The sequence below is a fragment of the Ambystoma mexicanum genome, chromosome 4p (genome assembly GCF_040938575.1).
Source record: "Ambystoma mexicanum isolate Mex_15411 chromosome 4p, UKY_AmexF1_1, whole genome shotgun sequence".
NCBI classification, from domain to species: domain Eukaryota; kingdom Metazoa; phylum Chordata; class Amphibia; order Caudata; family Ambystomatidae; genus Ambystoma; species Ambystoma mexicanum.
The window spans coordinates 307,567,725-307,595,156 of NC_090927.1; the positions used below are offsets into that span (position 1 = coordinate 307,567,725).

Sequence of the window (27,432 nt, forward strand, 5' to 3'; positions counted from 1 at the left end):
GATATTCACAAAGGGCTTCTTTTTCCGGGACTGTTAATTAATACATTTGCCAGAGATTATCATGGCTCCTGCTACCGGGTGTATGGCGCAATCATGAGGGCAATGTGGTGGCAATTTCCTGTTGCTGCCATCTGAGGATATGGATAGGAAGTCCCTGTATTTCTGTGGAACATATGAGATGTTTCCTAGGGTGGAGATTCTGTTTCTTCCAAAAATGGTTCAGGCTCTAGACACTGATTCAGTTATACACAGTCTGACCACAAACAGTTGTCAACACAGATCTGGGAACCTAAAAACAGCTCTGCTGACCACTTGATATAGGTGTTGTGTTTTCTGAGCCAAGGGATTCTCAGAACCACATGCACATGGGTGGTTTTGATGAGGTCAAACACCAAGAGCTCACAATGGGAATTTATCTTCAAATACTCTGGTAAGGACTGTTCTGTGATTGGTCTGGAGGACAAGGAGCATTCATCAATACCTTCTACTGGCTGTGATACAAGTTTCTTTTCCTGTGAAACTCCAATAGAAGTGACCCATTCATTGTCCATAAAAAGGCCTGCAACTCCATGGTCCACTATAGCTGAAGTTCAGGCGGCTCTGTCTGGTTCAATTTGGATCTGTACTTGAAGAATCAATAGGCTATCATCTTGACGTGTCGTGTTTGCCACAGTTTTACAAGTTGGGACAATGGTAACCTCCCAGTCGGACGTCCCCTTTAAGACCGAGAGAGTATGTTTCCTGAACACCAGGGAGGTGCAATAGGGCTTTCTCAAGCTAGACGATACCGTGATCCACTATACATACATAATCCGAGACTGCGCCTTCAATGCCATTCTTCCTCGGTCAATGGTCTTCTTGCAGACCCTATTTGCATTGGCTCTCCTTCAGACATGGGAGGGGGTGACGGGCTGGTTTGCAGAATCACTGGCAGTCTTAAAGATGACCCTCTGTACCTCTTGCCTACATTTGTGTAAGCGGTATTCCAATTGTAGAACCAGTGTAATAAGGGCAGAAAGAGAATCCGGATGAGGCATTCTTGCCAATTTGTCCTTCACTGCCTCACCTAGTCCTCGTCTGAAAAGGGTGAAGTAGGCACTTTCAGGCACCGGTTTTAGTTGCAACTTTTTTAGATTTTTGTAATATAAGCAAGAACATCATGGGATTCCTGGTTGATGTCCAGGAGTTTCTCCTGAGCGGAATAAGACAGCTCTTGTATGTCAAACATTCCCCTTAGGGATAGCAGGAAGTTTGCATACTGATCCAATAATGGGCAATTGGCTATAACCAACAGCGTGGGCCAAGCCAGGGCATTCTTGGTTAGATTCGGGATCATACATCCCACTTTAGCCTGATCTGTTGCACATAGATGTGGCCTGAATGTGAATTAAACAGTACAGGCATCTGAAAACTCATGCAGCTTTCTGGGGTTCCCATCATATTTTTCAAGCAGAGAGGCGGCCAGAGAGGGGTCCATAGATAAGGTATACTTGTAGAGACCATGTTCCACAGAGCAGTGTTCTCTCTGCTTTCATGGTCTGTACCTCGGCTGTTAGAGTTTGTACTGCATGTAGTAGCTCCTGTGCCTGAGCAGGGTCCATAGTTGTAGGAATATTTTGGCATTGCAAACTATCAGACAGTGGCCTTATCTTGCTTCTCTTTGTGCGCTGAGAAAAAAAGAGGTGCGCGGCCTGGTTGGGAGCCGTGGCAAGAAGGCCCACATAAAAGACGTCCTCGGAAGGAAGGAAAAAATAAATTAGGAAAAACAAAACGTAGCAGCAGGAATCCAGGTAAAAATCCAGGAAGAAATAATGAGGAATTCGCCTTGCAGGAGCTGGATTCAGGACAAGGAAGAAGGCAGCCAAGTCAGAAATGGAGAGGCTCAGCAAGGCAGGAGACGGGTTAGGAAGAGCAGAGGAGGGTGCCAGAGAAGATAAGGAGCCGTCTTTGAGCTAAGGCAGGGCAGCTGGGGTATGGGATGGGTTGGGGAAGGGCAGCAGTGCACCAGGATATGGCCGAGGGAATTTGTCTCAGGGTGAGCGATAACTTTCTCAGGAGGGAACACAGCCTTATACTGTTGAATTCAGCATCCATTCTTGCGCTCCTGATTGTCTGGTGACTTCTCCCTGTGTGGTAATTATAGATATATGTGTAAACAAATGATGTTCTTCATCATCATCATGTTCTCCATTAGGACATACTATCCCTATGATTTCACGTGTAGGTAGTTTTGCTTTCACCAATAGTTTCACGTCACATCTTTTTTCCACATTGTTTCCTTGTAACCTCCTTTCCTCAATTCACAGTTTTTTCATGATTGGAATGTACTTGAATGCAAAATTAGACTTATTTATATTGGAAATCGGTTCAGCAGATATCTTTGGTGTAGATATATCTATGATACTGAGGTCCTTAACTTTTTCTTGTTAATATGTTTCTGATTGTTTTTCTTATCATTCTGAATCTCTTTTGCAACCCTTCAGGGTGTTTTAATTGTTTCTTTATTTGCCTTCCCTTTAGGTTTAAAACAACATTATACCATGGTATCAGTTCTTTACTAAATGTCACCTCAACCCTCTAACCTTCCACTTTACATTTAATCGATTGCACGGATGCAGCAAACTCATGGTGATACCAATAAAGAAGCGGATCCCTTGGGCCAGAGGACGCATCGTAACATCAGAAGGCCCTGCAGGTGGATTCAAGAAACGGACAGGGGTTATATCTGGGTTTCTTCCTTAAAGTCCATGTTCATAGACAACATAAAATATTATGTTGTATATGAACATGGCACAACTGGAAAAGGAGAGATACGTAAGAGGGACGGAGTATGGATACTGGCACATACTTGGGGATACAAGAGAATAAACAAGCAATTTACCAAGCCTATTTCCCTTTCCTCATTAACAGTGCATATTTCATATCATCGCTCCCAATAGTGGAGTGCTTAGAATCAATTTTCCATTGTTATTACTATTATGATGGTTTTTATTGAGCGCGGACCTAGCTTCGAGAAGCAACGGAGCCCTTTACAGAGGTAACACCAGAACAGATACACAATGGGGATGGTATACTGGGGGCACAGAGGAGGAGTACAGCTGTATCTGGTGGTTGGGAGGAGAGGGACGGGCGGAGTCTAGTGAGTCAGGTGGCGCGAGGGGTGGTGAGGCATTGCTGAGTTAGTGTAGACTTGCCATAGGATGCATATTTCATGTTGTGCTTTGAATTTCATCATAAAGTTGGGGGCGGGACAAATGCTGGACAAATTGAGCTTGTATAAAGGGGGCAGTGCACAACAGCCTGTAATGGTTTGCTAAATATATCGTTTCTGTCCACTGACATGCAAGGACATTAGAGGTAAAGCGAAGTGAAAGGTCTGAAATATATAACAATGAAGGTTAGATGTAATAACCCAGTGAAACGCCCAGGTAGGATAGATTTCAAGCACATTCGAGCACACAACAAAGGCCTGATCAAGAGAGGCTGGATTAATACTCAATGAGACCAAATAATGAAGAAAATGAATGTTGCCGAAACATACACTAATGAAACAAAAGGAACCAATACATTTCAGTGTTAATATGATTGGCCACGTACAGACGAATTGGAGCCTCACCTAGCCTTCAACAAGGTGCCCAAAACCTGGTTGTTCCCATACTGACTAACTGTTGGCGTATCTTCCTTTGTGCCTCTTCACAGCAGCAGGAAACTTTAGGGTTGCAACACCACCCCATCTCATCATGCATCTCCAGGAGGAGTGGGTACTAGGCTAACCATCCATATCATTGGTGAAGTGAAGAGTGAAGCATGTGAGGGGGCAGCAGACACTGAGGCCAAGCACACATTGCGCAGCACAGTTGCCACGCTGCCCCGGGTCAAGGCTCTCCACTACAGTCATTCGTGGTTTTCACCTGCTTCAGCATTTGCTCAAACACAGTGTGAAGCAATCATATGGATCGCCATACAAGTACCACAATGCAAACGGCGACCGACTGCAAAACATAGAGTGGCTGTGGTGTCGTAACCAGAGGCACTACGCCATGTATGCAACGTACAGTATTGGCCATGCACACTAATGTCACAGGCAACAAAAGTCAGCCGTTGGGAAAACCTGTGAAAACCTGAACAGCTTTGAACCTCGCTCCACTAAAAGGGTAGGTGTTGATGGGGTGGAGGGGGCTGAGGAGGCTATAGTCCCGGGTCTTTTGGTTATAGCCCCAGATAGAATCTCAGGGCCTACAACCAAAAGGCTATAGCTAGACCCGAGTTCTTCCAGTCCCGACATTAGCATAGACCCGGATCTTTGCCAGACCTAGGAACACCCCTGCTAGGTATTAAAATTCACCTGAGCTATACTTGTAATGTTAAGAAGTATGCATGCAACATGTCCTTTTCATGAACATATAACATGCCAATCTCCCTCACTGCATGCCTTTCACTGCATCCCAAAAGTGTTGCTAGCCACATGGCAGTGCGTGTGGTTCAGCTTCAGGAAAGCGCTCGAGATCTAGAACTGGATCTGGGAGAGGTAATGGTCTAGTGGATGAATGATGTTGAGGCATTTGACTGTTGGGCAGTGCTGTGTGTAATGTCCTAGTTGGTAAATCGTGATGTGGAGGTTGCCACAGAGTACCCCCAGTGGCTCTATGTAAAGGTTAAAAATGACGGGGCAGAGAAGGGAACATTGTGGGACGCCACAGGTCCCTGGGTGATGCTGGGATCTGTTTGTAACCAGATGAAGGAGTTGCTGTCTGTGAGGCAGGATGCAAACCACTTCAGCACTGTGTTGTCAAACTCCAGGCTGGTTGTGAGGATGTGGATCAATGGGGAAAAATATGTGAGTTACACTCGTAAATACTGTCGGCAGGGGTCGAGATATGATTTTGTAGTGGGAATGCTTCACTCCCTATATTTTGAACGAACAAACACAGGCAGTTATAATTTTAATCTAATACAGACATCTTTTTGCAATCCATACTTCATTCCTCCTAGTAACATTCCTCTGCAGATCAGGCCTTAACGATATTAGGGATCTTCCCTTGGGCACCCCTCTGCTGGTAATATTAACCGGAACATATCCGACCGTTGAGCTGTGTGGATTGGAGCAGGGGCAGGCTTCTTGTTTTTGTTGGGAGTATTTTGCCTCCCAGTGATGCAAGTATTTGCTTGGCTATAAGGAGTAAAAGCGAATGGTAAGATGATTAAGCGTAGGGCTGACTGTGGGTCAAAGTTATTTGACAGCTTTATGGGATACCGACAGGCTGGCCGGAGATACTGCACTGTCGCTCTTCTGTGTGCTGCACTACTGCCGGACTGAAGCACCACTGGATATTCTTCAGGTGGTACTGCACAGCATGACAGGTGGGCTGTAATGTCTCTTGGCCCGTTGCAGTCCGATTTATTTTGGGCTGTCCACGGGCTAGTGGCAATCACCCATGTATTGCATTGCGATTTTGCAATGGGTACTTACCTTTCTAATGAAACAAAAAAAACAAATGCTTCACCCTTTGGGCAAGAAAAGGCATACATTTTTTTTCTAGGTATTGTTAGATATTTAGGCTGTTGCACCTATTCTTTTATTAAGTGATTTGTCTATTGCACTTGTTGATCCAGCAGTTAATTGTAATTTGTTGCAAGATCCCTTTAGTACAAGCTATTAACACAAGTATTGTGATGTATATGTAATGTGAATGTCATACTATTTGTAGTATATGGCCTTATGTTTGTAATGTATGTATTATCATATGTTGTTATGTTATGGCGTTCGTATAGGGCAAATGCGACCAAAAATGTATCCTGATTCTGAGGGCCCTCAAAACGAGAGTCCAACCAACAGTAACAAGAAGAACAAGACCAAAGAAAGCAGAAAGCCACGACACTAAGATTTAAACGAAAATGTTTTCAAGTCTTTTCTAAAAGATAAATGATCGGTAATAGTCCAAATGGGCAAAGGAAGGGAGTTCCACAGAGCAGGGGCGGCATAGGAAAAACCTCTGCCGCCACTGTGGACACCACCACACCAACATACGCAATTTAGCTGGTATAAATGAGATGATTTTTCTCAGAATCTTGAGTTTAAAGTGGGCAGCGCTACATCTGGCCTAACCTAAGGTTCACCGAAAAGGGAGGATACAATCTTAACACCAAGATTTTCCACAGTATGAACTGGGGCAGGTAGAAGGCCCAGGGAGGGTGGCCAAAAAGCAGCCGACCAGGGTGAAATCTCACACTTATCAGCACCCAAGACCATAACCTCCATTGTTTCTGCATCAGGCTTAAGCCAGTTCTTCTGCATCCATCCCCCAATGTCAGACAAGCAACTCCGAATGACGACTGGCAGCATGTCCCTGATCATGGTTAACCTGCACCCACATCTTGCTAACACTTCATTCATTGTCTCGGGAGGATAGCTCAGGGGCAACGAGCTTGCCTTGGAAGCCAGATAACAGATGCGGAACAACACAGGTTCGATATCCCCGGTTCTGCGCTTAGAAACCTCTGGCTATTAAGCGCATTATAAATTACCAATTATACTATATATTAAAAACAGCCTGAATGTATTTTGGTGTGTGAGTTTTCATCAGCTTGTTTGGGATGTCCATGTGGATGAGTTGGGGTTAGTTGCCAAATGTGGCAGCATTTCCCTAACATAAGTAAAACAGCATCACGACAATGGCCAACAGACGGCTACATGACTATGGGCGATACGCATAATATGGAATCCTTTATTATGTTTCACGACGTAACAGGCCCCCCACGTAGACACACCGTTTGCCACAATAAGCTGGTCTCCGTCGAGCAGCAAAAAAAACCTGGCACGAGTGCCCATTACAACCACCCGATGAGCCACTACTAGAGGCCACCATGAGAGGGACGGCCACGCGAGGAGGGGTAGCCATACTATATAACCTGCTGCAAAGCTGCGACAGTAAACCCTTGACTAAGCTCTGGGAGCACTGGGCCAGGGACCTTGAAATAAACATCACTAATGACAATTATGAATCTATGTGCAGTATTCTTCAACTCCAGATTTAGACTGATACAATTCAAGGTACTACGCTGGTTCCATTACACCCCAGCCAAACTACACCTGTTCTCACACACCCACTCTGATCTGTGCCCCAGAGGGCATGCTGAGGGAGCGGGATACCTCCACATAGTTTGGAACTGCCCGAAACAGGGAGAATACTGGAAAGGGGTCTGTGATACCATGTTGGAGATGTTCAATTGTACTATAGAAGCCACCCCATTAAATTGTTTGTTCCATCAATTTGAACAACTACAGTGAAAATTGGCAAGCCTTTGTATGTTACTAGCAATTCGAAGTGTATTGTTGTTATGGCTACGCCCCACTTGTCCCACTCTGGCACAATGGCTGCTGGCCGTTACATGGGCATCAGATATGGAAGAACGTTGGTCCTTACTACACCCCATGAACTGCAAACCCAGAGACATATGGTCCCCCTTCCGCAATTACCTGTTGTCAACTCAGATGTATGTACAGGATGCCGAAACCCCACCAACCGACTAATGTTCCTCTGCTCCCTATGCCAGACTTGCTGTTCCATCCACGTATGTATTTTTGCTCACAGCATTCCATGTCGTATTCACCGCATAGTTAATGCTAACGACTAAGATGTAATGTACTCACTGCTGTTGATACTGTTGTCTTCTATATCTATTGAAATGCCAAGCACTCAATAAACAATGTGGCAGCATTATATCATGAGCATGGTACAGTGTGGTGCGTTCCTCCAGGGGATGACTGATTGGGGAGGAGCAACTAAGGGTGGGAGTGACTTCAGGGCTGTACCTATAGGAGGCCTGAAAGAGCCCAGCTGGCACATGGATTGGGTCCGCCCAAATAGGGTACCCAGACACTGTTTACATTTGTGGCATGGTCTCTGCTGAAGTTCACAGATCTGGTCCTTTCATTGACACAAAAACAGTGGGATGCGCGCAGACAGATATATGCACTGGGTGATTGACAGGGCGTAAAGATCAATTATAAATATGGCATGCAGAAGACAATAAAGCTTTGAGAGGGAGAGACAAATAGGCAAGAAAGGAGACTGGGAGAGACAGACCAGATGGAAGATGGGGAAGGGTTATAAAAGACGGTGGTGAGAAAGATGGGGCTATTGACTTACATTGACTGAGAAAGGAACAGTAAGGGTTAGGTGTGCGAGATGAAAAAGGCAAGGGGAGACTGTGATGAGCCAGCATCCTATAGCATGGGTAATAAACCGCGTTGAACACAAAAGATGTGTCTGTTTTCGCTCTGTAAAGCATCTGAGCTGTTTGTGAACAGATGTTGTCTGCATAGATTTATTTTTATTCTGTAAATGTAAAGATCTTGTTTGTAGTCTCAGCAGAGAGGACATTGATCATCACGAGTTGGGCGGTAGCCCCGGCGATATAAGCGCCGGGGCTATTAGCGCTACTGCTAAACCCTCCGGCGCTATTAGCGCCGGATCACAGGTTTGGCGAAACTGTTGGTTCTCATTCCCCATTGGGCCCATTCGGGAATTCCTCATTCCCCATTGGGCCCAATGGGGAATTTTCGCGCTATTACCACCGGCAGATTCCCCGCCTGTGGTAATAGCGCTGAAAATCAGTAAATTTGCAGCAGATTTGCCCGCAGCTCAGAGCTGGGCGGAAATCCGACAAGGCCATGATCTGGTGGACCCTTAAATGCGGCGGTAATAGCGCTACAGCCGCATTTAAGGGTTACCGCCAGACTCGTGAAATGTAAGAAAGACCCACAGTGGCAAAATTCAAAATTAAAAACTCACAGCAGCTAGACAGAATGTCACAGTGGCAAAAAACAAAGTTAAGTTAAGGAATTCCCACCGTGGCATGACGCAAAATTAAGACTTGCAGCAGCAACATTTATTTAAAAACTCACAGCAGCAAACTTCAAAATGACAGTCACGCAGTGGGTGATATCAAAGTGACAGAGTCAGACAGTGGCAACATTCAAATTTAAGAATGTCACACAGTGGCAAAATTCAAACTTAAAAACTCACAGGAGCTATGTTTAAAGTGACAGAATGTCACATTGGCAAAAAAAGGTAAGTTAAGGAAGTCCCACTGTGGCAGGACTCAAAATTAAAACTTGCAGCAGCTACATTTAAAGTTAAAAACTCAAAGCAGCAAAGTTCAAAATGTCAGAGTCATGCAGTGGGAGAGATCAAAGTGACAGAGTCAGACAGTGGCAACATTCAAATTTAAGAAAGTCCCAACAGTGGCAAAATTCAAAGTTTAAAACTCACATCAGCTAAGTTTAAAGTGACAGAATGTCATAGTGGCAAAAATCAAAGTTGTGTTTTAAGGAAGTCACACCATGACAGGACTCAAAATTAAAACTTGCAGCAGCTACATTTAAAGTTAAAAACTCACAGCAGCAATGTTAAAAATGACATAGTCACGCAGTGGGAGAGATCAAAGTGGCAGAGTCAGACAGTGGCAACATTCACATTTAAGACAGTACCACAGGGGCAAAATGAAAAGTTAAACATTCACTGCAGCAATGTAATAGTGGCAAAAATCTAAGTTAAGTTATGGAATGTGCAGCAGCTAAATTTAAAGTTAAAAGCTCATAGCATCTAAGATCAAAATGGCAGAGGCACACAGTGGCAACATTCACAGTGACGAATGTCTAACGAGAAAAATCTCAGTGGTGAAGACAGAAAGTGGCAAGAAATAAATTCAGTATACTACTTCATCCCTTACCTTCTTTTCACTGATCCCCTGGGTTGTTGGGGGAGGGGGACTGCAGTGCATTGCTGGGCATCAGGCGAACAGGCAGACAGAGAGTTGTCCTTATCCACTGCATTTCGCCGGCTGCCCGGTCAAGGCTGCCCTAGGCTAATTGTAGAAATAGGACTGGTGGAGGGCTCAGGTGACTTCCTGGGCCTATTGGATGCTTGGTTTCTTAAAGGGATTGTGGGGAGGGGAGTGCAAAATGGCTCCTTGAAAAGTGAACTCTTTTCTTGCAAGAGCCAAGGCAAACAGAGGGGAAAAAAACAATATAGCTGGATGCACACAAATGTGCACGAAGGAAGAGGGTTGGGTGCCGGTAATGGGTAGGGTATAAAAGTATTTTGGGGTGCAGGGAGTTTTATGATTCAGGGGTTTCATAGAGTTTGCAATCTTAGCATATCATAGAAACATTCTGTTTTTTAATGAAAACGTATGCAAATGAAAACATGCACAATTCAATTATTTCCAGCCATGAGATGTAGTGAGACTCAGTTGACAGCAAAAACAGTACATTAGGGCAGGTTGAAACAAAATATATAAAGATATGAAATGTGCCGAAGGAATGCATATTGGCTTTTATCTTGATGATATCAACTAAGGGTCCTTTTGAGAGCTATTAGGCTTTGATTATGTAAGAACATGATTATGTAAGAACAAGGCAACACAGTTCAAGATACTCCCCATGACATGTCAGTTAAAAGCCTAAATGCATAGTATTTAGTTATAGTCAAGCTAAAGAGCCTGTTAATCAATGTCCATGTATTTCAAATTGTCACAAATACCCAATAAATCAATACATATTTAGGTACCGACCTGCGCTATATCTAATAAGTAGATCTGCAAGAAAAAAGCAGAGGCACTGCTTGCCACTTGGTTTGGGACTCCTCCGACAGCAAAACAGACTTTGCTGTAAATTGATAGTTTTTCCCCTTTTTTATTCTGAAAAAAAACAAAAAAATAATAAAATGGTTACATCCAGTGTGATAGCAAATGTATTATTAAATGGTTTGTCATCATGCAATACACTTAAGATAAAGAAAGAGTGGTGACACATTAAAAAACTCAGATTTCAGGCAAAAACAACTGTACTGTACTTTTAAGTTAGAACAGGTTATCTGAAAATAAATTGATAAATCATGTGTAAATCAAATCTTTTCTGTGGGTAACTCAGTTACACAGGTTTAAGTGTATCATGGGGTGCTTGGCTGGAATATGAAAAACTTTTAATGCTTTTTTGAAATCCTTAGTCAGCATTTAAAAACATGCTAGTGCTGTTTCTGCAGTTATGCTGCCTACAACAAGGACATGGCCACCCACATCAATCACATCAATCACAATCGGTCAAACTTACTCAGGACATGAAGAGCCATGTTTTGAGCAGTTAAGTGGTTTACTTCCCACAAACCGGCCAACAATATTTGTTCTGGTGGTCCATTTTCACCACTGTATCCCTCTTCCCGGTTGCAGTGGTATGTTTATGGCAGTTTAGGTAGGACAAAGTGGTTCTGGTCTTGTTTCATCAGAAAGAGACTAGCACTGAATAGATGAATAATTTGAAGGTATCCCGGTGCTGCATGGTGTGTACTATTGCCTACCACCAAGACAGATTGTTAAATTCTCATTATCAACATACAGTGCGCCGTTGTCCCAGAGCAAGGTTAACTCTGCAAAAATAGTTGCTAATAAGACCAAATTAAGAATGCTATTCAGATAGACAACAATCAAATTAATAAAATCTTAAATATGTGCTTTATTTATGGGTGGATTTGAATTGCCGAGGTCTCATTTGAAAGAAATTATCAGACCCAAAAAGGTGGTCTTAAAAAAATTACTCTGAAGTCAATTGTGTCTCAAACGTCTTCATATTCACATTTAAAACTTCATTTGTACTTTAATTGGAAGTTCCGCATGAAATAAAATCTATCAATATGAAATCTGAGCAATTTCCTCTTTATTTTAACCTGAAAAATCTGATTATGTTCTGGGACTGAACTATTGAAATAACGAACCTTGACATAAAATCAATGTATAATGTCCATTGACAGGTCACTAATTGTGATCAACATCATATTTGCTGAAATCGTATTCACTGTCTGAGGCCCTCATTACGACCCAGGCTGTAAGTTACCGCCTGGGTCGTACCCTTACCACCATGGCGTAAACTGTGTTTACGCCATGGTGGTTGGCGGATTTACCGCCCCATTCCAAGGTGAGTGGGGCGGTAAATCCCCATTTCCCATTTTACCCTTCCCCATTCTCATTTTTGCCCCATAGGGCATAATGGGAATGGGGAAAGGCGCTAATTACGCCACCGTAAATTACGGTGGCGTAATTAGCACCAAGGTCCCTTTGCGGAATGGGTTTTAACGCCTGCAAAAAGCAGGCGTGAAAATCACGATCCCGCAAAGGGACCTTGGAATCAGGCGTTAAGGGTCGGCGCCGTTTACGGCGCCGTAAACCCCTTAACGCCTGGGTCCTAATGAGGGCCTGAGTCTGCTAAGTTTGTGTGTGGATCATTATGACATAGTTAATTGTTTCCTTTACACTCACACGTCTGTACAGGATATGTTGTCTGCTAAACATGTGTACAGTGGACTGCATAGTTTCTTCACACATGCATATCTTGTCAACTGCAAGATGGAGTCTGGAGCACATGGCATTTCACAGAGGAGCTATTTCCCCATACTCCCTGTTCTATACATCTACACTGGGAGGTGAAATTGTTGGTCGTGATTTGTCATCTTGGTTTGAGATCCTGACATAGTATTTGGCTCTCTTCATTGCAGGCACCAATGTACTTCTTGGAGGTGGCAGCTTTTCCCAGAGCGTCTGTTTTTTAGAAAACATAGTGCAGCAGAACCTTACAAATTATGCTGGTTCTGGACTGAAAGACTTGGCAAATGAATACTGACAGTTTATCCAGTATACATTTTCTCTAGTGTTGCTTGTGAATAAAGTGGCTATGGGTGTCTTAATTTCCTGCAGTGAATGCTTTCCAGTATTGCATTTTACCATTTACTGACAAAGCTGTGCAATCATATTCAGACAAGGCGTCAATATTTTTGCAATTAAAATAATGTGTTTTGAAACAGGTGCAGAGTAAATCTCAGTTTTTTTTTGATTCCTTCATAAAGTAAGAATGAAGACAATGGCATCCTGTGCACATATATACAGTTTTGTAACTTCCCTTTTTGTTGCATTGATGGCATGAAGGATCATATTTGTGACCGCCTCTTCTTGTGTATTACTAAGACAGCCCAAAGAACAACAAGAAGCAGCCATTCTGTACACCACAACACTACAACATCTGTATTCGTCATTTCTGCATGATACAACATAGGTACGTATGTACGTGAGGCAGGTACGTAGTTTATTAACTTTTGGTGGTAATGTGTGACAGTAGCTTCTTCATGGTTACATTAGCTATGTTTGTGCTGTCCATGATTTTATAGTGGGCTGGTGCAATTCCCGGGAGCCTTTTATGCCTTGGCATACTGTTAATTGAGTTGTCTTTGTGTGTGTCAAACACTAAGTGTACTGGAGTATGCCCCCAGTACTTCTTTTTTATTTTGTTGTGGTATCAGGTAACATTATCCCCATAAATAATGTCACCATGCATATAGTCGCTGGGAAACGGCATAGACAACATTATTTAGGGGGATAATATATGGGGTAAATGGGAGCAGGGGATGCGGGGGTGTCCCCCACTCCATTTAAAAAAAAAAGGTGTAGGTTGTAGGGGTGTCCCCCGCAGGTTCCATGTGGTAATATCGGAGCAAGAAAACGGCCCCATTCTTGTATGGCGACATTTTTGCGGGGATATTATCACATTGTTTGTTTGTTTGTTTATTTATTTCTAATGCGCACCAAACCCAGAGGTAACAGGGGGACAGCAGTACGAAGGTGCAAAGCTTACAAGGTTACAAAATAGTACACAGAAACACAGAATAAATTACAAATAACATTACAAGGCAATGTAACATTGTTCACATAAGTTTCTAAGTATGTAAGTTATATACAATTGAAGTAGATTGGACTGGTGGGCTAAGGCAACGTTGATGAGGGAGGGGCAAGAGAGTGACTAGGGGTCAGTAGAGTTGATGTAGTTAATGTAGTTCTTTCTACGGTGTAGGTAAGGTTGGTCTACTCGCAACTTATGGGGCAAGGTGTTCCAGACTTTGACAGCCTTCACAGGAAAGCTGTTGCCTCCAATCTTAGTAAGTCTGAATCTAGTACAAGGCAGTTATCGTTGCCGGCTCTTGTCGGTCTGATGGATGTTCTTCTGTTTAGATTATCCAGGGGCAGCATCGTTTAAGGCTTTATGGGTCAAGGAGATCATTTTGTAGCTGTATTTTATTGTCAGTGGAGAGCCATTTGTATTGGCGTCTAATGGAGGAGATGTGTACTCTTTTACTTATGCCTAACGCAGCTCTTAAGGCATTATTTTGTAAGTTTGTAGCCTCTGGATGGTGGCTTTATTAGCACCACTGTAAAGGGCATTGCAGTAATCGAGTCTGGAGAGTATTAAATCTCTAGCCAAAATCATGCAACTGTCATTTGAAAGGAAAGGCTTACCAGCTCTTATCAGCTTACAAGTGTAGGCAGTGGTAGAGGCCAGAGATTTCACTTTTTTATCAAAGGACATAGTGGTGTCAAGGTAAAAACCAAGGGTTTTTACTTCCTTAGATACCTTAATGATGTTTCTGTCGATACTGAATGAAGAATATTCCTGGCATAGTTTGTTAAGGTTAGAGTGCGTAGCCAAGATTATCAACTCTGTCCTATCATCATTCAGGCATAGACCATGGGTTGCCATCCATGCCTGGATGATAAGATATACCCTATTCAACAACTCCAGGTCCTTACTATGATCCCCAGAAAGCGGGAGGAGAATCTGTGTATCATCTGCATAATTAGTGTAGGTGATACCCAGAAGGTCCAAATCATCGAATAAAGGTTTGGTAAAATGTTGTATAAGGTCGGGGAGACACAGGAACCCTGAGGAACACTGCACAGGATAGGTGTAGGGTCCGCCGCTGCCGAGGGGGAGAACAGTTTCATGGTTCTCTCGCTCAGGAATGATTCTATCCATCTGATAGCCTCAGTGGAGAAATGAGCTGCTGAGTCCAAGTGTCTGCAAAGGACCTTATGGTCCACGAGATCAAATGCAGCTGAGAGATCAAGTAAAAGGAGAAGTGCTGTCTTCCCTTTATCTCTCAGCTCATCAATTTGAGTTTTTAAATCAATTAAGGCAGTTTCCATCCCATCTAGTGGACGGAAGCCAGATTGTCTTGCTCCTAAGAGCTTATGCAGTTCAAGGTATCTTTGAATCTGGGTGTATGCGACTTGTCCAGTATTTTGAGTAAAAATGGTACCATAGTAATGGGACAGTAATTAGTGGGGATGAGAGGATCTAATGTCTGCTTCTTGAGGAGTGGGAGCACCCAGGATTATTTTAAATTTGCAGGAATAGTGTCTGAGGAGAAAGAAGCATTGATCAATTTGGAAATGAATGGTGATAGGTCTCTGGCAGCATCTTTTATTATCAGTGCTGGGCAGATATCACCTTTGCAGTTATAAGGTTTAAGAGATAAGATAATTTCCGCCACTTCTAAGGTAGATGTTTTAGTAATGTGGAATTTGTTAGTCTGGACAATGGGTGTATCACTAGGCGACATGATATTGGACAGGTAATGTAAGTTCAGAGTGTCTTTTTTAGCTGTATTTTATTTTGGAGTGTATTTATTTTATTCGCTAACGCATGTTGGATGTCTGCACACCAGGTCTTATCCTTAGTGCATATATCAGGTGTGGCAATTGGCGACTCCAGTTCTTTCAGTATGGAAAAAAGTTCCTTCATGCTAGAATTAGATTTGGCGATGCGTTCGTTATAGGAGTTCCGTTTTGCCATGGCATGGAACCTTTGTGGTGAATGCTGCATCCAGATTGTTGCATTTCCTAATGCCTTTTGACTTATCCAAAGCTTGTACTCCTGTCATTCCACATACAATTGCCACAGATAATAGAGGTTTCTTACAGCCAATCAGGTGTGAGAGAATGCAGGCTGTATTCACTGATAAAAGCCCACATTCTCTAGTACTCTCTTTGGCTGTGTAACCCCAAGTCCCATCTCCATGCCTCTTTTGGCTCCAGCTTTCCCCACGCTGCAACTTGCCACCCAATTGTCCCCATCCCCTCGCTCAGGACCTTAATTTAGTGGGGGGGGCATTACTGACAAGGTTGGCCACCGCTTTGGTTAAGATCACCACATTGCTGATGTAGGAGTTGTTTGTTTGCTGTTTGTGCTGCTGCTTTGGGTTCATTGGGGTGGTACTGGTGATGAGATAAATGTTGTGAATTTCGATCAGTTTGATTTATTTGCAAATAAAAGTGAATAATTCCATCTCCATTAAACAGTAAAAGTGGTACATCAGAGAATTAATAGCCCCTTAATGTCTCCTATAAATCTATGTGATGCTATAATCTGCTTACAAAAAGCAGTCAGGCAAATATTGATGAGTCTGCTTCTAACACTTCAGCAGTGCCAGACACCTTTGTTTTCATGTTCTTCTTGGCACGTAAACAGAAATGTAGTTTTGTCTTCTTGAAAGGATTCCATAAATCCATAATGACAGTTTCAGAAATGTGTCTCTGTGTTTTGAATACATCATACAATCTAATACCAAGTGCAGGGAGCTTAAAAACATGTTTTGTAATGCTCTCACTAAAAGCGTCCTTGGTTGCAATGTTGGCAAGTTCAGGTCCTTCATATGAAAATCCATCTACGTGCAATCAGCATTGGCTTATTGCAATTTTCTACCTGTTTACTGCTTCGTTCGATTCGTAATGATCTGTGTGTGTGACGCGGCTTGCTCTAGTATCCCGCTATGCTCTATGTCTTTTTAGATATATTGACTACTACTGGTGCAAGTGCCCTAGTGTGCTGTGTTATGCCTAATAAACCCCCAGTAGCATTGAAACCTCTGTTCTGATGTTTATGTCACCAGGCTTCAAGAGCACAGAATGGAATGCTAGCTCAACTTACACCCCAGTTTCTTTTTCCAAACTCTGCCCTAATTGCAGGGTCCGACTCTTTCAAAACACCCATTTCTGTAAGATACTAGGCCATCATCCCAGAGTAATTATTGACCTTTAATGCAAAGAAATACCCAGTGGTTGCTTCCACTGATTAAATGCATGCATTCCAGTCACCACATCTAATTAGCTGCAACAAAGTTTTCACCATTGCTATATAACCTTGCACCATTTTAAATATTGGGAAAGACGGTCCTTGAACACTGTCCAACTCCTTCCTTTTGTCAGACATCTTACATTTCTCCATGGTTTCTAGCAGGTCTTGACACGTTTGTTGTCATTCTTCTACCTTATAAATAATTTCTGCACATGGATGTTTCTTGAAGACCACTTCCAGGCAGCAGGCATACAGGGAAACACGTGAGTTCTTGTGTGCTTCTTCGGCATGTCGAATGTTTCCCCCTGATGATTTGTTGTACAGAGTGCACACTGTGCCAGACATCACTCCTTTCAGGGATACTGGATCCAATAATAAAATAACGAATAGCGCAAAGTAATTGCACATATCTATGCAGTTCCCTGGATCATACGATAAACCAATCATTAATACACTGTTGAGTCATTGTTAGGTGCTGCACAGGAAGGTAGACAGCCAAATCTAATGTCATAACACATTTTGAAACTGTTCCACAAATATGTTTTGTTAAATTTGATGGATATGCCACCCACCATCTGGACCCACAGGTCCTTGCCCAAATTCGCTCTGAATTAGAGAGCTTTGAAAGGCACGCCACAAGGGAGATCAGGTGCTTCTCCCGACCACAAGCAGCTAGGAAATATGGGGAGGGGGAAAGACAGGGGAGGACGCTGGCTTGGATGGCTACAGCGGAGACTGGATGCACCCAAGTGGACTGTATCCTGGATGGAAGCGGGGACCCTCACTGGGCGGACTATGAGATACTTGGGTTGTTCCGGGACTTCTGTGGATCCTTATACGCCTCCGACCCTCTTCAAGACCCCCAGGCTATACATTCCCTCCTTGAGGGGATCCCATTGTCACGTCTTAATTCCCAAACCAGGGAAACTCTGAAGGCCTCATATCATTGGAAGAAATTCTGACAGTGGTCACTAATCTGCCCAAGTGTAAGGCTCCGTGCCGTGACGGGCTCACATCAGAATTCTACCAAGAACATGCAGCCCCACTGACCCCGCGGTTTCTGGAAGTATGGGGGGAAGCGTTGAGTAAATCAATCTTGCCCACATCCTCATGGGAGGCCACCATGACCATCCTGCTGAAGCCGGACAAACCGGGCAACGAGTGCGGATCCTCTAGGCCCCTTTCACTCATGAATGTGGACACCAAAATATTTGCAAAGGTACTAGCAAACAGGCTGCTTCCACTGATGCCTCATCTGATCCACGTCGATCAGGCAGGCTTTGTCCCTGGTAGGTCCACATCCATCAATATCAGGCGCCTATTTGATATAATTGCCAGAATTGACCCTGAAGCAACAGCTGTCGCGGTAGCTATCGGAGCCCAAAAAGGCTTCGACATGGTCTCATGGGAATCTCTGTGGGTGGTGCTTGGGAAGATGGGTATAGGCTCTGAGGTGCTTAGTTATATAAAACTACTTTATACACGCCCATCATCCCGAGTGCTGGTTAACTCATGTGTATCCGCCCCTTGGTACTGGAGACGGGAACACCCCAGGGCTGCCCACTCTCCCTGATCCAGTTTGCCCTTGTAATCAAACCAATGGCGGACATGATCTGTGCCCGCCATGGACATCGGGGATTAGCCTCAGGGGATTGCCGGAGATAGTCTCGCTCTATCAGACGACGGACTGTTGTATGTCAGAGACCCTCAAGTAAACCTAGACCCTATCTTCTGAGACATAATCCATCTGGGCGAGAAAAAAAAGAAAGGGTAAATATCCCCTCTACTGGTCCCCAAATGGGATTAAATATCTGGGGGGGTGGTATCAGCTGCAAGGTCCACTCTATTGAAAAACAACTATCTAGAGGCCGAGGATTACGTGACTAGCAGACTGAACAGATGGAGATCACTTCCACTCACGATGGCAGGAAAATTGTCCATGATTAAAATGATACTAGTATCTAAACTACTATATATAGTTGCTAATGTCCCGGTGTGGCCTGGAAAACCCTTCTTCACTAGACTTCATGGGCACTGCACACAGTTCCTATGGCATTCAGGAGTGGTCTGGAAAAAGTGGACCGATATGACCCCCCACCCTCTATGACGGGGGGATTTGGAGCCCCACATTTTGAACTATACTAGGTGGCATCACAGGCCTATTTCCCCACCCACTGGTATGGCGAGACCCTACAATCCCCACATGTCAAACTCGAACACCTGGCAGCGGGCAGAGCTGATCTAAAAACACTGATTATGGACTACAAATACAAGGATGACTGCCCGTTTGACCGAGTGGCATCTACAGTACTAGCTGGGCGCCCTATCTGGCCGACATATGGCACTGCATACCCATACTACAAAAGACTCCCACTGTGGAGATTCCCTGGGCTAGCTCCGACCTGGGATACTGCAGTGGAAACACAATGGAAATGCTTGGGTTATAAGGTAATGGCTGATTTGTTCCCGGACGGTGCAGTTATTTCTCTGTTAACTTGGTGATGGGAGCATACAGGTACGGAGGTGGAACTTATGCAATATTGTAGAATTAGTGCGGCAGTGAGGGCACAATGGCTGGATTTCCTGGCAGAACCCCACGAGAGTGAAGCATTAGTATACATTGCAAACTCCAGTGGTAGTCGGCGGCTACTATCGACACTATATAAAATTCTACTGAATAAACAACCAACCCGGTCCTCCAAGATGAGGAGTAACTGGTCCGAAGATGTGAGGATAGAACTATCCAATGTACAATGGAAGCAAATGTGTGCTCATACCAAAATATAATATAAAATATAAAGTTCACATTTTGATGTATGCAACACAAACTACCGAACAAACTGTACTATACCCCCAAAGCGTGTTTGGCGACACTAACCTGGGCCCAGAACTCTGAGGAACTATATAGCACCTTGTTGCCCCCCACATCCCACCCCAGGGATATATGGGCTGAACTTAAGTCATACCTATCCAACCTCACCTGCAATGCTTGATTGCCTGATATAACTATGTATAGCTGTGATGCAGAACAGAAAATGACCCTGTGTTTCCACCGAATACCTATGTAATTATGTCCTGTATAGTGATGTTAAGCTTGTGAACCCCTGTATGTCACTTTCTAACTGCACTCCCCTGTACTCTGTTTATGCTGCCAAAAAATAAATAAAAGTTTTTTAAAAAGTTGACGGATATGCCAAGAAAGTCAACTCAGCTGAATGATCTCTTGGGGTTGCTGATATGACTGGCAGAACAGATTTGAAAGATACTTGCTGACCATGTTGTATTGAAAATGGTCCAAGCTAGAACACACTCAGGATAAGCACTTATATTCCTAGATTCAACTTTGAAATCCATAACCATTGCACCACCCTCCTCTGTGCTCTCAACATTCAAAGTATTAGAACGTGTTATTCTTCCAGTTATGCATTGAAACCTTGCCAAGTCTACTTCTCTGAAGAATTTAAAATCCTTATCTCTTCGGTTAAAATTATATTCCTTAAAAACGGTAGTGTATGGCTATGGCAGCTTTGGGTCATTGAAGGAGATGAAGTCTGTCATGTTGCAGTGTAGTTTCTGTAATGAACGATGCAGCATGCTTGTATTGCACAATGATATGGACGGTGATTCATCTTTACAATGACATTCCCGAAAACAGGTCCTCACAGGTGTATGAAGGGTTCCCTTTCCAACAGTTGTGTGCACGATAAAGTCCAAATTATCTGCAGCACGGTAGATAAATGTTCCTTTCGCAAGGTCCAGTGGTATACATACTCCTCCACTATCTTCGATGCATCTTCAAACTTCTTTAACTGAAGCTGTCTCAAGCCTGAAATCTTTAGTCGATCGAGGAATTCAAAACATGCACAAAGAATTTGCTTTGAGGCTTGAAATGTATCATTAGGCCAAGTTGAAGTATTGAAGTACTCAAGGTGAAGTATTTCTCTTAACTTTACTGGAATTAAGGCACCATATGAGGCATGCCTTTCTGTTAAGCACTCATACATAAGAGTTTGTGACAAAGCAGAATCCTTCTGATTCAAATGTCTGTTTTCAACCTGCATGCTATCGAACATGATCACACATTAAACCAATCCTTAAGGCTCTTCACTTGCGTCCTGTGGAGAAAAGAAAATTGAATTTAAGTCTGTATGCCTCATCTACAAGGCTCTTTATGACAGGACCCCAGAGTACCTGGATGACCTCTTCAAAAGATAACTCCCCTTGAGAACTTCCTCGACAACCAAAACATTTTCCTGAACTTCCTTCCGGAAGAAGTCGCTGAGGAAATGATTTGTCAGCACTGGAGGGGTGTACTTGAGGAAGTCCCTCACACCCCATTTACAGCACAAAGAAACCCACATACTTTTAGGAAAACTGAAGACATATCTTTTTATATGCGCTTTCACACTAATCTGACTTTCCCCTTGGGATGCAGGATGCCTTCCTTCTCAGAGCTGGAAGCCATGCACCAGGGGGATTTAAACCCGATCTTTGTTAATGCCATGTCAGATTTCTGTGCTTGCCTTGGGAAGATCTTGTCCCTTGCACTTCATCTAGAGCACTTCACCATTCTTGGCCTATTACTTGCCCTTTACCTTATGCACTAACCCTGAACTGAATGTACCAAGACATGTGAATGATCCATGCAATGATTTTGCCTCCTTGTCTTGATACTGCCCACCCCCTTTTGGGTCCCACAATATAACGTTGTTTGAAGTTGTCACTATGCAAATCAAGAATAAATGTGTTTTTCTTCCACCTATACATCATTTGAAAAAAGGTAACACGTCTCGTGGTATTGCTTTTCTAACTTTGTCCTGCGTGATGGAATCTGTGAATTTCCTCTTCTCCTCTGCAAGTATGGTTTTCCGTAGTGTATAAGCAGCCTGATATAAAACTTTCATATGTGAATTGATGTTGGAACTTGCTTCCACATGTGACAGCACAACATTTCTAACTGATTTCAAATACATTTGCTGTAATTGGCTCTTGGAGATAAGATTGCTGAATAGTACAATCATGCCATAACATTCAATTTCCATGAGTGTTTTTAAGGATTTTCTCAATATCACACCTTACACTTTAATGTATTTATTTATTTATTGGCATTTGGTTTACAATTTAAAACCTTTTACCATTCTTTACAGCATACAAAATACAGTCCTTAAAAGAAAAAACAATTTCTACTAAAACCCTGACAATATCATAAATACTTCATACATCATACATTTCTTTTAAATGATTTCATTGTAGTCAACAAATTCCTTGTTCATAATAAAACCAGGACGTAAAAACCAATTCTGCTCCCAAATGCACCAAACCCAATTCCAATTGCTTTAGACATTCAGCTCAGGTTTCCAAAACTGAAAATATCTCTTTTAGAAAAGCAACAAGGGCTAGGATAAGGGACAGTCTTTCTCCGTGCATAAGCGCCAGCCACCATTGCTCAGAATATCTCTAACTCTGGTCATTAATGAATGTACCTAAAAACCTTGTTCTTACCTCTGTCAATGATGTTCAAAACAGTACCAGATGTTTCAATGTCTCCCTTACATTGACCAGTTTACACAACCTACTTGTATCAGTCTTTCCATCCCTACTTAATGCACTAAGGATCTCTCTCGTAGGGTAGAGATTTAATCTGAACCTCATGTATTGGGTACAATAATTACTGTCTGGGAATCTTGCTAGATATTGAGGAAAGGTGTTGTATATTCGAGTTTCAGGGACTGTTTGGCGGTACAATTTGTAAGACTGGTTTTGCTCCTGGAACTCTATAAAGTCTTTCAACCGTAATTTGCCCATCACCAAGACTGGATTTGCAACTAAAGTCTCCTCTGCGACATTCAAGTCTCTCAATATTGCACTACAGATATACCTCCATTCCATTGGAGTGGGCTCAGAGCCACTCAATAAAGCCCCCTTAACAATAGAGAAGGCTCTCGATGTTATACATTTCCTGTACAGCATTAAACATTTCCATACCACCATTGCATACATGGGAATAAGACCCAGCTTTGTTCTTATAACCTGAATGGGTACACACTTTAGAAGCGACAACACCCTTTTCCAAAATAGGCTCTCAAGAGTCGCCAACACTCCAGCCAGGAGCGCAAAAAAAGCCTCAGCTCCACAGGTGAGAACAGGAATCACCTTCAAACGATAGAAGGATACTACTTGGATTAAGGAGAATATTCCATATCTTTTTAATATAATTCTCCCGAGTCGCCAAGTTTCTCACCCTTGAACGCAAAACCTGTTCTCTGGAGGCATTCCTGATGCTATTAACCAGGTGCATCCCCAGTTATACAAAATAATTAACTTTTAACAGAATGTCATTGTCCAGATACTATTGATGTTTACAAGTTACCTTTCCTGTCGGAGGCTGCAAAATAAGTACGCTGGTTTTGGTAGCATTTATTGTTAAACCATTCTCTTTAACATACATCTGCAACGCATTTAACTGCCTTTGCAGCTCCACAGGGGTTTGGTCTATTAAGACCAAATCATTAGCGTATACCAGTCTGTCCAAAGGTTCACCATCCACCTCAGGCGGGAAGCTTCGCACAATCTTTAAAGTCTTGCTCAAGTCAGAAATAAACAGGTTAAACAGGGCTGGTCCGAGGGGGCACACTTGCTTAAGGCCCGTGCCAGTTGGAATAGTTTCAGAGAGTGACCCTCCAAGATCTAATCGTACCTTAAAAGATGTATCAGTGTATAGGCACTTTTTTACCTCCAAGCTGTCACTCGGGCACTTCCATACTTCTAACTTTGCCCACAGTTTCTGCCTGTCGACTGTATCAAATGCTTGGGCCAGGTCTATGAAGGCCAGGTACACAACTTGATTTTCTTTCTAATAGCACGTGTCTTCAGAATATTATCTCAAACAGAAACTGGCCCATTCAGCTGGGTACTCCTTGAGCATCACGTTTGTGCTGCCATCCGGTATCGGGGCTCTGGAATTGCTGGCTTTCTTAATAAGCTTGGCAATATCATCAGGTTCTACTGGAAATAATCATTTGCTACAAGAAGGGACTGATGCTGCCGAGCCTGAAAATAGGAGGGAGAAGTATTCAACCCATGACTTAGCCGAGACTGCATTAATGACCAGTGCAGCTCGAGGTACGTGCAGAGTGTTTACCAATTCCCACATCTCACCCATTATTTTAGATTCTACTTTGCTAAGCCTCAGTTATGTATCATGCTGTAGCATTACATGTTTTCTCAATTTGAGCCAATTACCCGAGACAAAGACGTAATCTAGTATGCTCGTTTACCCACCCCTTTTCCAAGTCACATGAGCAGGAATATCCCCCTTGAGTGTCCATTCAGCACATATATGTATTTAAATCACCACATACAATTACAGCTGTGCTCTCCCACATCTCGAAGGCTCTGTCCAACAAACCCATTACTAAGGGTTGAAAAGAATGAGAACCCTTAGCCTCCATGTTCCAATATAAATTGAGCAACAACAACGACTTGTGGCCACCAGGAGGACTTTTATGGGATGGTTTAAGTAGACCGTGAACTCTTCCAAAATCAGGGATTTCTTAACCAAGTCTCTTGCAAACAGACCACATCATATAAAATGAAGTTCAAATCCCTGTTACCAAATAGGTGGATGTGTCCTCTGGTGTTCCAGGATCCCTGAGTAAAAGATGCAATTTTCCGGGTTGAAGTAGTTATGCTCTTCGCTTTTCAAAAGTCAGGGCTTTAGATAACCAATCCCAGTTTTGGTGCTCATGCGACTAGGGAGTCCTCAATTTAGTTATCACTCTTCTAGTAGTGGCAGGATTGCAGCCCACTGTAATGGAGCACAAGAAGGGGGTTGCATCATTATCTCTTTTAACCTCCCACTTCTGAGAGGTTTTCTCCACACATGCTGTTGATCGATGTAAGTCTGGTTCCATGCGTCTGGTAGCTCTGTGAAATCGAAGCCCAATCGAAGTAAAGAGGCCGCCTCTTCCGGCAAAATTTGTTTTACCAAGTTGGATGACAGGTGGATTGCGACCTTGTCAAGCCATTGTTTGTCCAATAATTCGATAATTTGTATGTCCTTTGTGGCTATCATACGGAATTTAGGGACGTGATGCAGCAATCTAAGAACGTTTTCTCGATGTAAAATTAAACCATTGTTAGCGTGCACCGTTCTTTCCAATAACAGTCTACTTGAGGCGCACTGGACCAGGTTAGATTGAGATTGGCTAAGGCTCCTTTTGCTTCCAATTTCATCCACGGCCATAGCGCCCCTTCTATTAGGGAAGCTTGATTTCGAGCCCTTTTGCTTGTCCTCCAAAAATGTAGGAGAAGAAGGTTCAAATCGCCAGCTGTCTTCACGTATTTGGGTCAATAGGACAGAAGTGATAGAAGGGTGGGATGATCTTCGTTTCTGCTGCGCTGCCAAGATTGATCGATGAATTGGACCACAACCCGCAAATCCCCTGTTCAAGTACCTCTCCCCCTTTGGGATTCCCCCTTCAACCCTTTGCCCAAAGATATCACTCTCCATTTGATGATCAGTGTTTCGACCAGGAGACTTTTTGTGCCTTTTCCTCAAAAAGTCAAATTTTTCTTCCAGGGTATGGGTTGCTGGGAGTACTGGTGAAGGCCCAGCTCATCAAGTGAGGGAACAGTGACGAAAAACTGGACTCTCTTAAAATTTTCTCAGAGTCGTTAATGTTCTGAGTTTCTGACAGCGCCAGTGAATTAACCCTTAATAGATCCTGAAAGCCCTCCACTTTAACAGGGCCAAGTCGATCTTCGCCAGATTGTTAGGGCAATCATTCCCGTCCTCAGGCCAGAGACTTATCTTTTATTGTCATCATGACCTCCTCCACTTTGTCAAATCCACAACTGCCTTCACTAGCTTGCGAGAGCATACGCTCAAAGCACAAACGTCTCTTAGTGGCCAAGTTATAAACCTGGGGGGTCTTTCAGGAGTATCTGAGTCCGATATTGAATACATTTAGAGATTCATCAAGTCTTCGAATGAGCTGTACAACAAGGGTTTCTCGGTTTCCACAACATCAGAGACAGTCCTCACTGTATTTTGTTTTTTTGGGGCAGTTTTTTAAAAAAAAACATTACAAGGAGCCGCCTCAGTAGAGTTAACCGGAACGGTTACATTTCTCACAAATTGGCCCGCTTCGTTTGACTGCTGCTTATGCACCCATCTTTAAGTTTTTATGTTTTTTTCCTTGATGTGATTTTTGCGGTTTAGTTTGGTCAAGGGACCTTTTCACTTGAGGTTGTTGATCCTTTTTCCTTTTTGCAAAGATGGTGTATTCTTTCACAGTTGGAGGGCCTAGGACCTCTCGATCGGCCTCTTGGAGCAATTCATTGGGTTTGTTGTCCTCAATAGAAGAGCAAATAAGTTGGACCTCCAGGATCGAATCACCCTCCTCCTTAAAATCTAGCGAGATGATACTATCTGTGCTGACCTGTGGTGTATTTACATGGTTCTCTAGGAGCCCTGGCTGCACCTTTAAAGGCTCCTTCTGGCTTAAATGCTGCAACGGGACAACATCCTCCTTCTGGACTGACAGAGACGCTTGAGTCCTCTGGGCTCTTCTTTCATTTCTGTCCTGAATGATAGGGTCCAAAATGCTTCAAAGAATGTTTGTAGTTTGCGCAGTGCTTTTGTCCAAGCTATCTTGTATAGCTAATACAAAACCCTCCACAAACGAAATCTTAAAATGGACCATTGCGAGTAGTGTGGTGTGGTCTTTGAGCTGATCTTTTAAGCTCTCATGGAGCATAGTGAAGGGGCTAGTGTTAGCGGTGAAACAGCCAGAGTGTTGGAATCGATCCTGGCTGTCTTCGAGCAAGGAACCAGAACTTCTTCCCATTGCCCATTGGTATGTCAGCATCCACAACAAGTGCTTTGCTCCCACGGGATCCTCAAGCTGTGAGGTTCAGGGTTTCCCAAGGAAATCCCTACTCTTTTGTTGTTTTTCTTAGCAAACCACATTGGGGAGCAAACCACGGTGCTGTGTGTTACGTTAGGCATATTCGTTTTCCCCCAGCCACCTCACTAGGCAACCCAAGCGTATTATCTGCAGAATAAACTGTAGGGATGCAGGTGTTCCCCTTCAAAGCGCTTGAATCCAAAGCCCTATGCATCGTCGACATCTTAGATATTTCCCTGTTGGTACGGACATCAACGGCCATAGATCAATTTTTAGGAAGGACGCCATAAGGCTCCTGTTCAGGGTTTGTCCACTGAGTAGTCCTAAAGGTTTCTATTGCTGAGTCTCTATTAATAATTAGCATTCCTGGTTCCAAATCAATGGATCTTCATTATTGATCTCAGACCTTGAATCCTTTTCCTCTGTCCTTATCACCAGAGCCAATGGCAGATCAGGGCAGTCTTGTCGGTTGACTTACAATAGAAAAATCTGTAATTTTGTAATGCCTCTTCTGAACCCAAAGCCAGCGGCTGCCAAGCAGGTTTTACTTTAGATAGAGTTTTT

The 27,432-nt window shown here is 43.3% G+C and overlaps 1 protein-coding gene across 1 annotated transcript in view; it reads right to left on the reverse strand.

Moving 5' to 3' along the window:
- MFSD2B (MFSD2 lysolipid transporter B, sphingolipid) overlaps positions 1-27,432 on the reverse strand; it is a 599,687-nt gene that overhangs the window by 551,061 nt on the left and 21,194 nt on the right. The window contains exon 2 of the mRNA XM_069605873.1: positions 10,579-10,704. Coding sequence (XP_069461974.1) covers positions 10,579-10,704 — 126 coding nt within the window. The remainder of the gene's footprint in view (positions 1-10,578; positions 10,705-27,432) is intronic.